This window comes from Simochromis diagramma, unplaced genomic scaffold (genome assembly GCF_900408965.1).
Source record: "Simochromis diagramma unplaced genomic scaffold, fSimDia1.1 OVJJ01000026.1, whole genome shotgun sequence".
In the NCBI taxonomy this organism is placed as follows: domain Eukaryota; kingdom Metazoa; phylum Chordata; class Actinopteri; order Cichliformes; family Cichlidae; genus Simochromis; species Simochromis diagramma.
In genome coordinates this window covers 3,918,042-3,934,325 of record NW_024386985.1, presented here as the reverse complement: position 1 = coordinate 3,934,325, position 16,284 = coordinate 3,918,042, and the positions used below count along the sequence as shown (strand labels likewise).

Genomic DNA, 16,284 nt, shown 5'->3' with positions numbered 1-16,284 from the left:
TAAAAATTAATCAAAGAGAAGGGCGACTAAGCAGCTGGTACATGTAGAATATTATAACCCACATGAAACATTTCATCGTTGACTTGAGAAAATATTAAAAGTGCATGTAAATATTTTATTTCATAACACTCATACATGTTCCCCGACTCCAATTAGCTGAAGAGCTCCTCACATGACGTGATGGGAGCCGAGTACACTCCTACATAACATCACCCCTAAGGTCACTTTGAGTTTTCCATTTTTATTATTTATATGAAATATTTCATGCATTTTACATGATCGGTTAAAAGTGTCGATAAACACAGATGGCGCATGTTTAGCTCTGTGCATTCTTATTTGACCTGCAGAATAACTTTGTGCAAATGAAAGCCATCAGTTCATTTCTTCCAACAGTTGCACGGTTTCCCTCAGGTCCTCCACAACTGCATCCACATCTGCTTCAGTCGTCTCCCTGCCAACGCTCAGCCTCATAGCGTTAGCTGCCACCTCCGAGGGGACGCCACAGCTCAGAAGGATGTGGGAAGGTCTGATGGATATAAACAGGAGGAGAGCAGGAGGGGAGTGTTATCTAACAGCAAACAATACAGTGTGTGGACAAAAGCATAACAGCTTAAAAGAGGGACTCTTTTACCTGTTTCCACTGTCTGAGTGGCAGGCGGCGCCGACGCTGGCTAGCAGCCTCCTGCAGTTTGACAATACTCTCCAGCCTAAAGCACGAGGGGGAGAGATTAATCATTCAAAGCCTTTGTAGTTTACAAATAGCCTCGTGCAGGTCATGGCCTGCCTCTGACAAACATTGGTGTAGGGTTAGAGGACACTGTTGGGACCAGCAAGCCAAAACAGACATAGGACAGAGAAGAGTCATGACATCACCTTGTAATCTTGGGCCCAGGATGGACACGTTACATGTGTTAGGGAGGATATCAGAGCCGAGGAAATGGCTGTTGAAGCGGATCCGGCCTGCAAACACGGCCTTTGGAAGAATGAAAGAAACGCAAAGGAGTAAGTTTTACAGAGAAGGAGGAGAAAGACCGTCAAAACCACAATTTCAAGACTACTCATCACAATGCAAACAAACAAAACTAAGGTGCACATCAGACTCAAGCTCACCTGCAGTCGTTCTTCTAAGTAAAGTTTAATTCTTTGCATATGACTCTCATAATCTGACAGATTAGAGGTCACCAGCTCTGCAGCCTAATAGACACACAAATAATAAATAGGTAGCTTTAAAAGAGGCACACTGTTACAGCTATTTAATTACCAAGCACTTTATTAGAAACACCTCCACACCTGCTTACTATTCAATAAAGCAAAAAAGGACAATCACTTGGCAGCAGATGTGACCCATATGCCAAAAAGACTGCAAGGGTCTGACTTCGATTCCACCCCAAAGCGTTTCCTGCATGTTGTTCCCCCTAGTTTTCTGTCTGGCAAAAAAAGCCAAAAATGTTCACATAGAATGTAAAAATGTTGTTCAGGCAAACACAGGAGGTTTCTCAGGCAGTCTTCTGTCTGCCAATATAAAGAATGTAAAACAATATAAAGTGTAAAATAACATGAATTCATGAACCAATTTGCCTTTTGGTTTAGTTCAGGTGGACTAATAGCAGTAGGGGAAGTCTTCTTCTTTCTGGCACACCGTTGACCTCTTACTAGCGTTAAATCATGGTCTGAGTGTCGATTCTAGAGGTTACAGCTCCAGAAACCTTTAATAAACACCTGCTCCAGGGTGGCGCAGTGGTTAAAACTGTCATTTTGGAGGAACAGGGCTCCAGATTTGAATCTCCTGGTCTCTGTCTGTGTAATCCTCATGTTCATGGATTTTAGGGTTCTCTCTGGGTAATCCAGCTTGTGTACCTAGGGATGGGTATCGTTCATAACACCCATCCTCTAGTGTCTACCCAACACCTCTATTTCTTACTCTCTCTTTGTCTGTTTCATGGTCATTGCATCGTTGTGGTTTCGGCTCCCGCCTCAGCTGGCACATCAGTTCAAAATCATCCTCCGATTCCTCACCAACTTGTTCCATCTACTTGTTTGGTAATATGGCTCTGTCCCTATAGTCCCCTTGTTTATAGTTACTTTTTGAAATGAGATTTAACACTAGCCTTAGTCTGCTTTGGCTTTGTTTGTCTGTTCACACCCTTTTACTAACCAAATCAGTTGTCAATTAAATGTATTTTAAAAAACAAACACATGTGCATTTGTTTTCTTCAACAGATATTTTTTTTGCTTTGTAAGTGATGATCTGACCACTGCTGTGGAAACAATGGCGATTTAGTTTTCATCAGTAAACTAGGGAGGTAAAGTCACTGTTTCAGCAATACTTGCTGGGTTTGTCCAAGTGTTGGCTCTAAGCTGGACCAGTTCAGACCTCCCCATGACCACAGTTGGATAAGTGGCTATGTTTCCAACTTTATTTGGACCCCCTGACACTCAGAGCTGAGACAAAGAGAACCTCTATGGTGTTTCTAATTAAATGATTGGTGAGTATACTTGTAGTACAATATTTATATTATGTAACTCAAGTATTTGTAGCAATAATAAGTGTTTTGCTTTGCCCATGATTATAATGCTAACACAACAGATTCTGTGGTAAACAATGTATCAATAAACATTCACCTACAATAAATCACTGTATTTGAAAGCTTTTTAAATGCTGGAAAGTGTCACATTATTTATATTTAGAGCATTACTGATTAATCTTCCATCTCCACCACAAGCAATAACCATTTTTAGTCATCGAACATTGACTGCTTTTAACCATAGTAATTAATGCAGACATTCAGTACAACAAACCAAAATAATATCATGTGTTTGTTCATGTTATTTGTCCACTGCAGTTCTATTGTAAAGAAACTGTGGTACCACTTAATAGTGCTGTATGTATAAAGCATTTATAACATGCAACTAATGAAATACAAGGTTTCATACATCAGTTTAAACCATTATTGGCCAGAAAATGTCATGTGGATATGTCCTTCACTTGTGAATTTTGATTAAACAAAAAATGCTGGAAAAATTATTTTAAACAATCCCTTTGTACTTTGAGGGCCTCTAACTGAGAAAATATTGGGAAAATAAATGGTTTATGCTTCAAGAGAAACATTAGAAAAGTCCTAGAAATCATTCCAGTACTGTACATTTAGTGAAGGAAACGCACCTTTCCAAGACCGGCAATCATCGGTGTGTTTTCTGTGCTGTAATAATAACAAAGACAGAAAGGAGACACTTATAAATTAGAACTGCACTTATTTCATTAATACCAGTGTTTCATTCTTATTCAGTATTTTACAGTAAAGATCATCACCCTGGTCTAAAGTTCCTCTCCTGTCCTCCACCAAAAAGCATCGGATACAATGGAGTTTTGGTCCCAGGGCCGTTCACGTACAAAGCACCAATGCGAGGAGCATAGAACTAGAAACACAACAAAACCTCTCAATAACATTTTAGTCTTGCTATAAAAAGCTCTTAAGATGTCCCACACAGTAGATCCTGACCTTGTGTCCCACTATGGTGAGGTAATCCACTCCCAGATCACTGACATCAACTCGGATTTTCCCCAAGGCCTGAGCAGCATCTGTGTGGAGCAGGATTCTGAGGCGCTCACGCTGCTTGTTCAGAGACTTTATTCTTTGGCAGATCTCCTGAAGCAGCTGACAACAAGAAGGTGGTTCAGCATTCAGCTGTAAACAGAGCTGCATAGACTCATAGACACATTGCAATTATAAGTAATGAGTTAATAAGAAAATAAGCTCCTTTAAAGCTAGACACTATCCTACGTGTTAATCGTCTAATTTAAGATCCCAAAAATGGTTTCTCTAACATTAGTATGGCAGGGATAGGCTCCAGGCCGTCCACGACCCTGAACTGGGTAAGTGGAAAAAAATTGATGAATGGATAGATTAGTACTAGCAGAAACTCGGCTGATTTTCTAGCCTCTCTCTCATCTTACCATAATGACTCCCGTCTCATTGTTGGCCAGCATAACAGAGATGAGACAAGTGTTGGGGCGCACAGCGGCAATGATATCCTCCACCTCGACCCGGGCTGTCACCTTAGAGACGGGCACAAAAGTCACGTCTATGGAAAAAAACAAAAAACAAAGAGAGTAATTAAAGGCAAGGAGCCTACATTAGGTTATGCGAATCTTGATTTGTTTAAAGGTACTTTTTGTAATTACCCTCCACAGAATTAGACCAAAACTTTCACCACCAGGAGGCAGTGCTTTAGCAGTTTATATGCTGAATCCACTTTTTCTTTGACAACATTTAACATGAACCATGACTGGAAGAGTATCAAGGATCCGGCACTATTTAAAAATGGAAATCAGTAATTTTCAAGACCTTTTCAGAAACTCAATAATTAATAATTAAAATGTAAAAACGCGGAATTAAATTAAAGTTTTCCATTGGGTTAGCACTCTTACGTGTTGGCACATAGAAGGTACTACATCTTCATTAAAAAAAAGATTATGACATTAATGTTATTGGCAGCAAATGGGATATAAAATAATTTAAGACCTTCAATTGTCTTGATATTTATTTTAGACATTTTGATTGCCCACAGGAAATCTGAAGCATGTTATTGACAGATTTCTCTTTAAAGTAAAATAAAGAAAAGCATAGACTGTCCTTTGTAATACAGGAAATATTTCTTTATTAATCTTTTATTTTAATAAAAGCTACACAGAGTGGCTTCCTACCTGCTTTTCCTTCCTTTTCAAGGTGCTGAGCAACTAGTTTGACTGAGTCATGCTCCACATTAGAAGTAATGATGTGAGGAAGGCCCGTGCATCCATTCTGGTGTCCTGCACCTTGTTCTGCAGCCCTGCAGTGCTTCCTGAAGTGCTCTACAGCGGTGTGCAACACCAGGTTATTGGCCTGAAAGACAAAATCTTTTCTGTAAATGACCAGTTTGTAATGTCCCAGGATCATAAATTACTCATATAACTTATTTGCGTCAAAAAAGAGCCCTGCCCACCTCAGTTCCGCCTGAGGTAAAAATGATGTCCTCTGCTTTCCCTCCAACCATTCTTGCCACATTTTCTCTGGACTGATTGATGATAGCCTTAGCTTTAGCACCTGAAAATATAAATGATTGAAACATTGAGATGTAGCATTCTCTTTTGACAGTGAAACTCACTTAGAACAGTAAAAACTTCACATTCAGCACTCAGAGAAAGCCACAAGTTTAATCCACACAAGCTGCTGTGATTGTATTCCCTCCTCCAGTTACACAACATACATTTAACAGTTTCTATTGTATTTATTTGGTAGAGTGACCTTGTCATATTTCACACAGGAATACAGAGTTAGAGCAGTAATGTCCAATTCTTGTCACTAGGCTGGGATTTGCGCATACAATATGGAATTTAAAAAAAAAATTATTCAAAAACTTTTATATAATAAAAACTTTATTCAATACACATGGAAAAATAATGAAAAATAATAACAATAATTTTAAACCTGTTAGTTTTGACACAGCTTCAAGCCTTCCTCACCTGCTATATAGTTGCTACTTGGGTTTCCCCAGGCATCCTGGAGGGCTTCAGAAATGGCCTGAATCACCTCTGGTTCTGGAGGGGTAGTAGCATTGTAATCCATGTAGATCCTGAAATATACAAAATACTCTCATCACACTTTGTGCATTGTCCTATGGGAAGTATATGCGTCATAACATATTAATAAACCATCTACTAACAAGATCAACTCATAAAAAAGTGAAATTTCAATTACTTAAATTGCAATCAATTACTTTGGTTTCTGACCATTCTTAAAATAAGAAAAATATTTAAAGAAAATACACAAATTTTCTAAAACCTACCTATAACCTCAGTAACTATGATAAATCAATATTAATTCAGCAGTCCTAAGTTACAGCATCACAGCTGCTGTACAAGTAACTTGATATATATCAACATTATTTTCTTACCTGTCTAGATTCATCTCAGAAAAGTGATGAAAATTACGTTCACTGAAGGTCGGACCCTGTACCAGCGGGACATCATCAAGCTTTTTGGCCATAATACCCTTGGAGAGGAAAGGACATTTATTTCATTTACCTGGATGTCTGAATAGATAAATTAGATTATAACTAGATTATAACTACCATCAGTCTGTCTGCAAATGAGATGACATTCACTGACGGCAGATGCTGATACTTTGTGTGTGTGTCATTTTATTTACTTTATTCTGATATCTGGGATCCAGTTTTTTGTTCAGTCACACATCAAAATGTGACTGAATGAGTTTAGAGCCTTACCCTGAATCCGCCCACCAAAAGTGTAAAAATTGCAGTCACTACAAAATATTTTGGTGGTGATTAGCATTAGTCTATAAAACTGGATTATAAATAAAGACTAAAGTATTTATCTATTTCAGTAAATTGTTTTAATTATACAAAGATATACACATTATTGTTATTTTGCATAAAATACAAGATTTTGTTCCTCTGGCTGCGATCTGTAATCTGTAGAGACAGACTGACAGGATATGGAAAACAGAGACGTGTTGTTGAATATGCAACTTTTGTTTATTTCACAGTTCATCTGCTTCTTTGCTTTTTATTGGATTTAAATGGATTTCTCATCAAAGAGATGCTGTTTATTTCTAAAGTGATAGCTGCACATTAAAAAGGAAACTGAAACGTAGTTATTGGATATTCTCTGTGATAAACAGCTTAAATGACTGCCTACCTTGTGTCCCATTCGCTGCATTTCCAGCAGTGTAAAACTTATCTAAAACTTTTTCATGGATTTTCTGCATCACAAACTGAATGCTTGCCAATTCTAGTGACTGTGCCACGCACACGGTTTGGATTGCTTCATCACGCAGTGTTAGTCACGTACAGCTTCACAAATTTATGAATAAAAATGCGCACTTATTAGCAGACTCTCTATAGTGCTAAAAGTTCAGTGAACACACAGTCTTAAAAAAGATTTTTTAATGGTCATAGTTGTCCAGTGTCTTGTCAGTAGCCAGCAAACGTAACATCCAGCTGATAGCGCCCTGTTCACAACACTGTTCTAGTCAACCAGCACACAGAAAACGTATTAAAAGAACCACAGATATCTTTAGGGACACTGTCAGTCAGCTCGAGCTCTTCATTATCCAGCTAGCGCTAACTTTCTGTGACAGCTCTCACTTTAGCCTGCAGCTAGCTAATTTTTAGCTAACTTAGTTTCGCTATAACATCGTACTTAACTGTGATTCCGCCTTTAAGCTTAAATTGATAAAGGAACTGAATCCTCCAGGGACAGCCAAAGCTTTGTATCTGACCTTGTAAGCTGATGTGAAGATTTCCTAAATGGATTTACAACTATACGGGTCAATCATCAGCCAGCTAGCATGTTTCTGTCACGTCCCAGACGGGGTTGCCATATTTGTTGAAGGAAATCCCACAGTTTAAAATCTCGAAGAAAACGCACAAGAAATATTAATTTATTATGTAGAAGAGTTGAGTGTTACTGTCATGTTCTTCAGTATTTTATTCTTTATTTTGTAAATATAATTAATTACTAAAAAGCAAAAATTATTCGCAGATTTGTCACCTCACAACTTGGGGAAGACTCAGAATGGTTAGTTTTATTTTCGTTTGAAGTCCGGCAGGTACCATGTTGAAAAAATAATAAATAAATAAAAAAACATCAACTTAAATCTAGTAGGTGAAGACTTATATTAACAGTGAGTAAGTAAAATAAGAAGAGAATTATTTTAGAAACAGCTCTTAAAAAACGTTGACACACAGACATGGCAACACTGGCGTCTGCTGCTTAGCAACAGCCAGGGAGCTGAAAGTGCCAGGAGTATTTCATTTCTCTGATCGTAGTTGTTCTGCGATTAATTCAATCTTAATAGTAAAAAAAAAAAGTCAGAATTCTGACGAAAATAAAACTAACCATTCTGAGTCTTCCCTAAGTTGTGAGGTGACAAATCTGCGAATAATTTTTGCTTTTTAGTAATTAATTATATTTACAAAATAAAGAATAAAATACTGAAGAACATGACAGTAACACTCAACTCTTCTACATAATAAATTAATATTTCTGGTGCGTTTTCTTCGAGATTTTAAACTGTGGGATTTCCTTCAACAAATCTGGCAACCCCGTCTGGGACGTGACAGAAACATGCTAGCTGGCTGATGATTGACCCGTATAGTTGTAAATCCATTTAGGAAATCTTCACATCAGCTTACAAGGTCAGATACAAAGCTTTGGCTGTCCCTGGAGGATTCAGTTCCTTTATCAAAAAAAAGTCAGAATTCTGACTTTTTTTAAAATCAAAATTCAGGAAAAGAAGAAAAAAAAAAAAAGACGTGCCCACTTTTTTTCCCCCTGGTGGCCCTAATCCTCTTCCGTATGAAGCTGCTGAAATGTTTTAACCCACATTTTATGTTCAAAGATTTTCAGTCATATAGAAGTGTGTGAAAAACCGCCTTGGCTACTTAACCTGTGAACTCAGTGAATGCTTTCCTGATGACTTTATGGGCTCACAGCTCACAAACTGCAGGCCTCAATTTTTTCCAGTGTAATGCATCATGAAAAGTATGTGTGATTTGTACTCTGCTGAGTACTATTAAAACATACAACACCAACATACAGTTCTCACCTTCATAATTCTAACACTAATACAGCTGGCTTGGGCATAGAGTCACTTCAAGATAAGGACTGACATGTGACACATTTCTATGCTGAGCATAGTTACCTGTTAAATAGCTGATAAGCCAAGCAATGCAGAAGGAGGAACAGTTAGCTGTAACTGATGTCATGACAGACTAAAGTGATGCATCTATGTCTTAGTTGCAAAGTCTGCCAGATGGACTTTGATGGCAGAGCTCTTTGGGTACGTTAAAGTCTGATTTGGGGTTTTTGAGTTTGGGTCTTCCAGATAAACATTATCAACATCATAACAATATCTGTGATTGCCCAACTGACAAGCCAAAATCAAAAGTTGTATTGTCTTTAACAAAAAAAGAGAGAAGTCATTTTTGTGTTGCATATTTTCCATGTTTATTTCATATATGACAATGTGTTTAGTGTACACAAACAGCTGACGCTAAAACTCCAACACTCAGAGACATTGACTGAACTACGGCCCATTTGTAAATGGGTGCAACTTTATAATACAGTGTTCACAGCAATCATGTTTATATACAATGCAAAAAAATATCTGAAGAGAAAGAAAAGTAATGGTGTGAAAAAGATATGGAAGCACAAAAATGGAAATGATGTTCCTTGAAAAGGGGAGGGTTTAGAAAAAGTAGATTAAGTGAAGGCTGCCAAGAGCATGACGGTGATACTGAAAACTCGACAGTAAGGTAACCTACAGCATTACTCTGTACATGATGCCCAGCTGGGACACAGTGAACCACCACCCTCCCATACATTAGTGGACAGACTGCTTCAGCTATGTCCCACAGCCTCCAAAAGGTTCCCTGATATTGACCTACGTACAATCAATAAGGAACCGGAATGTGAAGACAATTCAAAACGATTATTTCAGCAGAGTAAGTATTTTCAAAGATCAGTTTACATTCAGTGTTACATTTTTGTGACTGCAACAACAAAACTTTGGTTGGCTCAAATGTGATGTACATTAAAAGGCCCAATAAAAACATGAGGAAAAAAGTCACCATGGAGACCAGACTGGAGCAAACCCGGGGACACGCATTCTTTTTTCTGACCACGTTGAATTTTAGGAAATGAGATGCGACAAAAACATGTTTGAGATATGGTGGCCTGAAGTACACTTTAATCTGTTTGTTACAAAAAAAATATTCTGGTTGTTTGATTTGTCTCAACTGTCGATGAACTGATGATTTCCATAGCACACAGAATACTTTAAAACCTCTGGAAAGATACTTCTTATTAGACGTTAATGAAGGTATTACATCAGCAGCCAAACTAAGAACATACTGAACTGGAGTTATGTTTAATTTTACTCTCACTTACTCTCAAATGACACGTCATGCTCTCACTGAGCATGCTCTCTAGGCTGGATGACCTGAGGCACGCTCATCAGTCCAACTTCTCACAACAGCTCACACGCTTTATCTGTTGAGGGTTTTTAAACGAGAGGCATGGTTGCATTTTCATCAAAAATTTGCCAACAGGACTAAAACTGTGTAAAAGGAGCCCCGACTATTTAACTTGTGGGCCTTAATATGCTTTAAATAGCCAACATTCAACAAAACTGTTGCAAGTACTATTAGTATGCAATGCATTCTGGGTCAGTGACATAAACTAAATGCTCTTTTTAACAACCTGCAGTATACAAACCATAAACAGTATCCCTGCTACTTTTGATTGTAATTTCCAGCAGTAAGGAAACAAGAGACATGATCATTAATCTCCTGCTGCTGAGAAAAGGAGAAAGAACCTGTGGCTGCATTCTCAGCACTAATGCATTTAGTCACTAAAAAAGCTGACAAATACTGCTGGAAATGATCATTGAAACTAAATGCTGTTCCAGCAATCTTTTTATAGGCGTCCAAATGTTTTTGGGTAGTGATTCAAAATAGCTTGAAGAAACCTGAAAAATGGGAAACAATAGCTGCTGCTGACAGTAAACCCTCTGCTCTGAAAGCAAACCAAAGATCACGACTCTGTTTACAGAAAAGGTGAAAATCTGACCATTCGATCAGCTCAGCAGTTTGTACGTGTTCAGTGTTTCTAACCAAGGTAGCATTCGAGTTCAAATCTTTATTACTAACACATCTACAGTGGATTTATTGGCATCCCTTTTAAGTTTTAAGTGATTTTAATGTTAATATAATAAACTATACATGTGGTCATAGTCAGGGTTCCTTTTAATATGGCCATTTGTATGAGTGAAAATCCTGAAATATGTTTCTCTGAGTATGCTTTGTGTTATGGAAATTCCACACTTTATGATATCATAAATGAAACCTTCTGCTTGGACTTGAAATGACGATGATGATGATGGAAGGCAGGAAAGTGATGATGTGACCTGCAGACACTCCCAGAACAGTATTTTAGCAGCATGAAGGATGTGGTTTCAAAGCAACCGGTGCAGAGGCATACTGTAGTGTGCAGTATGCCTGAAAAGAGAGGCACTACATTCAATCAATATACATATCATTCAGGAAAAAAACAGCTTCATATTCTGTACTGTGAAGAAGATTTCATCTTTTTCTTTTGATTGAATAAGGTAGCTTTGTGCAGCAGAGGATGAACTGGCCACCTACTTATATCATCTACCTAATTACTGGGCATTTTAAATGCACGTTAGCTGGGTCTAAGGTGTGACTATGCTAATTGCTTATCAGATTGCATTTATTCAAGTAATTTTCAGCATAAAGAAGCTGTGAGTTATTAAATCGTTTCAGTAATATTCATTACGAGGGGAAAAGGTTGTATCATTTAAACATTTAAAGAACTCATTAAAAAGTGCAGTGTGCAGAAATTGCACTGTACTACTACTTTAGAAATATAAATGCTTTTTTTTTTAAATAAATACACGCAGAAATAAATAATAAAACTGTTAAATATCTAAATATATCACATTTTAAAACAAATAAAATACAGGTAGAGATTAAAATGGGAGAATTAATGTCATGACATCTGATTACTTCTTGTGGGAATGCAGGTAACCTCAGTGCTCCTACGAGTGGCTAAAAACAACATGAATTTACTACAGCGACATAAAGTTTATGATGAGATGCCATTCCCGTGCCAGGCTGTGTGTGCTAGGGTTTCTAGAAGTTTTAGGAAGAGGAAGCAGCTTACTGGATATCAGGATTTATGGACCAGAAAGAAGAGAGAAATATTCCTAAGAGAGAGACACGTGACTGTCCCTTCGTATTTTTTAGCTGTATGTTGTATGCAAATCAGTTTAGACCTTTATATATAGCTGTAGAAGAGTTTTTCTATTTACTGATGCAAATGTAGCAATGTGATCCTTGCAGCTTTAGGAAAACATGCCTGTCACTGCTTTTTTTTTTTTTTTTTTTTAAGAACTGATGTATAAGGCTTGATGTGTCACCGACAACAACTACAGTACATTACCATACGCATGTAATCTGAGATAAGAAACTGTTGCTACTCCCTCCATTTTCTTCTCTCGTCCAGTTATGAACAAACTCCAGTACAGTACAGTGACAGGTTTTTGAAGAGGTTCTTCAGACTAAGAGACTCACATTGCAGAATAGGCCTGACAGGAAATGGGTGCTTTAGGTGCTGAAGACACTAGTGATAAACAGAGAACGTACGGGGAGAGAGATGGTTGTTGGTGACTGTAGCGGTGGAGACGGGGCTCAGCAGGAGAAACGGGATAGAGACAAGGATCTATGTACATCATAGTCTTTGAGTTGCTCTCATGACATTTTTTAAAATGTCTTGTTTCACATCCTCATCTGTCCGGCTCGTCTTCTCGACAACTTTGACCTGAGAGATTGATGAGAAAATGTCCATTAAAAATAGATTTTGTTTGCAGTTAGAATTTTTTTTCCACCTGGAGATTTTTTTTTAACTTACCTGATAGTTCCAGCAAGGAGCGGGTTAAAAGCATACAGCCAGTCATGCATGTCTTTGTCATTTGTGGCTTGAAGCAATATTCCACGATGTTCTGTGCACACAGCAAATGTGTTTGGGGTCTGTGGAAAGAGCCACGAAAGCTTAATGCAGCAAGCTTAATGCAACATTTTGAATGATTCTCACTCAACTTTCTACTTTCTACTCTACCTGCTTCCTTAACTTGCTATTTTTATTAAACTGAAAGTGCGCACCTTAACTTTCACTTACGGTGCGATGTGTGTAACTTAAACCTGTTGGGTTGATCTGACTTAAAGTGAAGTTCATTAAAAAATAACTTAATAAAACTGTTGATGGAGGAGTCTGGTTCACCAACCTTTAACATTGCCTGCTGGTCCTCGCTGTACTCCACCTGGGCAGAGGAGAGGTTGAGAATAGCTCGCTCCACTGCGTCTCTTTCCGTGTTGTAGATGTAGACGTACGGCCGCCGCACGACAACATAGCGCTTCACCCATCCATTGGTGAGCGGCTCCAGGAAATGCAAGTAACCCTTCTTCGACACGATGGGACTGAAAGATAGAGATGATATAATAGCATGTTTGGGTCTGAAGTAAAGCTCAAATAATAAAATGTTCTGAAATGACTTCTTCCTCCTCACCTGACTCGAATCTCCTGGATATCTGGGACAAACTTCCGGGTCTGAGGTTTAGTTTCAGAGGCTCCGTTGATGGACTTCTTGGCCTCTGCGTCCTGCTGTGCATCAGGACCGGAGCTAACCACACGAGAGCGAGGGACAGGGGGTCTGCAGTAAAAATAGAGAATATCTGAGCTCTAGCAACAAAGGAGCTCTCTGTGCCTTACAAGACCCAAATACTGTTAATACCAGAGAATTTCAAAATAATAGACCTATTTGCTGATTCTGTTCCTGATGATAAGCACATGAAACATGTCAGACACCTTAAAAGAGAGAGAGTTCAACTCTGTCAGCTCTATATCTCTGTCTTATTACATGTGGGTCTGGTATAAAAGCGGAAACCTTAAGGTCAAGAGTTTCTGGAACTACGACTTTATTTATTCATTTTAAATATATATTTTTTTGTTTTTTCAGCAGGAGATGTTAATACTTATTTTAGATGTCTTTGAGGAACATCTTGAGAGCACCCTGGAAGTGAACTGCAGCCAATGTCAACACTCTGCTCTGCAGACCGGCTCTGATAATTACTAACAACAACCATGTCAATCTGAGCACTGACCTGAGTCCAGCATTGCTGTAGCAGCCCTCAACAAGTGAAGGGCATGTAGAGGAGGGGGTGATTGTGTTAAGAGCAGAGATTGAAGTGGACTCTCTTAACGTTGTGATGGACATCTCAGAGATCTGTAATGAACACAGTCACACGGATCCACAGCGGAGCAAATGTGAGGACTCAGTCGACAAAAACAGAAATCTGATTTTCTGTGTGTGTGTGTTTAAACCCCTAAAGCCTGACCTTGCTTTCACTGGCGCTCACACACACATGGCTGTATTCTCTGTTGAAGGAGTGAGTGAGCAGCCGCAAACACTGTACGGAAAAAGGAGAGAGAGCTTAAAATGTCGGGTTATATAACAAAATCACGTGTGACATGATAAGCACTACATTTCTGCTTGACAGGAACGTTTATATGAACAGAACCCATTACAATAAAGTCAAACCTGAAATAAATTATCGACAGGGTAAAGACGGCTGACCTTAGCAGCGAGCTCCCTCTGCCTCTCAGTGGTGATTTCGTTGCAGCTGACCTCCGGGTCCATCTCAGCGGGCTGAGGAGACTCATTCAGCTCATCGGTGACACAGGATTGAAGGGTCTCCTGGCCCATGAGCAGCGTGGACTCTAGTTTCTCCCTCAGAAGGAGGTAATGTTTGGTTTTTTCCACCTAGCAGAAAAACATCAGTCACTAACAGCAAACAATGCCCCCTGCCTGAAGAGGAAATTAGGAAGGAAAGCTGTTTATTTGATAAATTCCAGTCTGGTTTCCATCAGAAGCACGGAGCAGAGCCGGCTCTCTGTGGCACTTCTAATATCATACATTAGAAAACTGAATGGGGCAATATAAACCCTAGGACTCGGCTGGCTTTATTCATATTTTTCTGATGGCAAATTCTTTTTATCCATTGATTAGAAAGCTGGGGTGCTGCTCACAAGTGGAAGCAGAAGAATGACAAATGTATTGGTGAACAATCTGGAGTGAGGTAAGAGTGGCAATGGTCCATTTTACTAAAGGCAAATCTGAGCACGGAGTCGGAACTGCCAGTTTATTGGATGATTCCCATTTTCACACATGGCCATGAGCTGTGGGTAGTGACAGAAAGTGGTGGAAATGAGCTTCTTCTGGGTGAAAGTGGGTGAAAGGAGCCAGATGAGGTAGTTCTTTGAGGGTCTTCCGGCGTGTCTAACCAGGAGGAGACCCAGGAGATAAGGGAGACGTTATGTCTCTCACTTGCCCTAGGAAAACCTCAATATCCCCTCACTGACACGTAACCAGCATTATTTAGTGACAGTATTTTTTGTCAAGGAAAATGTACAATTTGAATGACATTCATCTCAGTTACTCTTTGAAGGCTCAATTAAGCAACAACTTGTCTCTCTAAACTTGTCTCTGGCAGTGGATGAACTGCAAAGCTGCACCAAAGCCCAGTATAGAATTCACGAGGCATAACTCAACCGGAGCGAAAGAACAGAGACAGTAAAAATTAAACAAATCTTACATCTTGGAGGAGGCTGAGTTTCTCCAGCTCCCACTGGTGGTCCAGAATGAGGCTGTCACTACGTGGCCTCCATCCAGCCAGGTTCTCTTCCCCACGGACGTAGGCCACGGAGGTGTCCAGCACCCGCCTGCGTCTCCTTTGCATTCCTGGTGAGGGATGGGTGCAATGTTAGAAGTTCAGGACGACTGAGCTAAATGCAAAACTGTACCATTTTTTTTTCTTGCCTCTTACCAGGGCTTCCTGCATCTGCCTGGTGACACAGGCTGACCTCATAAACTCCAGTTACACGGTTTCTAAAAAAATGGGAGTGAGATGGCATTTAACATTTTATAGAACATCATCAGAGAGAACAAATTAGCTAAATGATGATTTTAAAGATTAAAATGCCTCACCCATCTGCAGCTCTTAGGCTACCAGTACCGAAAAGGTTACGGATTGATCGGGAAGCTGAGAGCTTTGTGTCCCTAGAGTAAAACACCATGCAGATATCTTTGGTAATAACTGCAGGCTGCGTGCAGTTCTCCATCTGCAATTCATAAAACAGGAGACATTTCCAACATTGTTCCTCTAGAGTAACTCACACGTCACCTCTGATCCTGTAAGAGCTATTTCTCCTTCTTATGAATGCAGGCAGTGTACAGTACCTCCAAGTAGGCTGAGAGGGTCATATAGATCTTCTCCCCGTATGGAGTGACTCGGTTTAGGAGCAGGGAGTTGTGCATTGAGCTATCCCAAGCAGCCTCAAACCGGAAGAAAGTTCTGAGGTGGTCCATTGAGACAAGAAGCCAAGAAACTGAATCAGCAGTCGAAACTCAAGTTCCTCTACTAAAACAACAGATTAGCTGCCAGAGCTTAACCCATGCTAAAGTTTACTCTGCAGATGTAAACATAAAAAACTGGATAAATCCCAAAAATTTCTAATAATAAACAATTTAAGCAGAAAAATGTGCCCTAATATCATGATTTATAAACAGAAGCAAATCAATTTACTGATCCACTTGTGCAATATATAAACATTTTAGTAAATATTTCTCTAGTTTTCAATAA

General features: G+C 39.2%; 2 protein-coding genes across 12 annotated transcripts in view; both read right to left on the bottom strand.

Moving 5' to 3' along the window:
* Positions 1-94: 94 nt before the first annotated feature.
* Positions 95-7,398, bottom strand: scly (selenocysteine lyase). 4 transcript variants are annotated; one of them, XM_040040121.1, is made up of 13 exons: positions 7,281-7,398; positions 5,935-6,032; positions 5,504-5,613; positions 4,984-5,084; positions 4,706-4,883; positions 3,956-4,083; positions 3,501-3,656; positions 3,311-3,417; positions 3,164-3,200; positions 1,111-1,194; positions 874-973; positions 632-707; positions 95-526 (listed from the first exon to the last, which is right to left on the bottom strand). In XM_040040121.1, the coding sequence occupies exons 2-13, from the start codon at positions 6,024-6,026 to the stop codon at positions 373-375; spliced, it is 1,323 nt and encodes a 440-aa protein (XP_039896055.1). In that variant the 5' UTR covers positions 6,027-6,032; positions 7,281-7,398; the 3' UTR covers positions 95-372. The 4 variants fall into 4 exon arrangements, with proteins under 4 accessions (XP_039896055.1, XP_039896053.1, XP_039896054.1 ...); XM_040040119.1 differs by having other exon boundaries at positions 6,698-7,380; XM_040040120.1 differs by having other exon boundaries at positions 7,207-7,380.
* Positions 7,399-9,267: 1,869 nt separating this feature from the next.
* kif1aa (kinesin family member 1Aa) overlaps positions 9,268-16,284 on the bottom strand; it is a 48,965-nt gene continuing 41,948 nt past the window's right edge. For all 8 annotated transcript variants that reach the window (XM_040040030.1, XM_040040031.1, XM_040040033.1 and 5 more), the window contains 11 exons: positions 15,882-15,996; positions 15,630-15,763; positions 15,469-15,530; positions 15,238-15,383; positions 14,220-14,405; positions 13,981-14,052; positions 13,747-13,868; positions 13,152-13,295; positions 12,870-13,062; positions 12,497-12,615; positions 9,268-12,406 (listed from right to left, as the gene is read on the bottom strand). In XM_040040030.1, coding sequence (XP_039895964.1) covers positions 12,364-12,406; positions 12,497-12,615; positions 12,870-13,062; positions 13,152-13,295; positions 13,747-13,868; positions 13,981-14,052; positions 14,220-14,405; positions 15,238-15,383; positions 15,469-15,530; positions 15,630-15,763; positions 15,882-15,996 — 1,336 coding nt within the window. In that variant the 3' untranslated portion in view covers positions 9,268-12,363. The remainder of the gene's footprint in view (positions 12,407-12,496; positions 12,616-12,869; positions 13,063-13,151; positions 13,296-13,746; positions 13,869-13,980; positions 14,053-14,219; positions 14,406-15,237; positions 15,384-15,468; positions 15,531-15,629; positions 15,764-15,881; positions 15,997-16,284) is intronic.

Coding starts and splice junctions, on each gene's coding strand:
- scly (XM_040040119.1), bottom strand. CDS start 6,718: ATGCAGCGAATGGGACACAAG. Junction 5,085..5,503: donor AAGTAGCAACTATATAGCAG/GTGAGGAAGGCT, acceptor TTATATTTTCAG/GTGCTAAAGCTAAGGCTATC. Junction 4,884..4,983: donor TTACCTCAGGCGGAACTGAG/GTGGGCAGGGCT, acceptor TTTGTCTTTCAG/GCCAATAACCTGGTGTTGCA.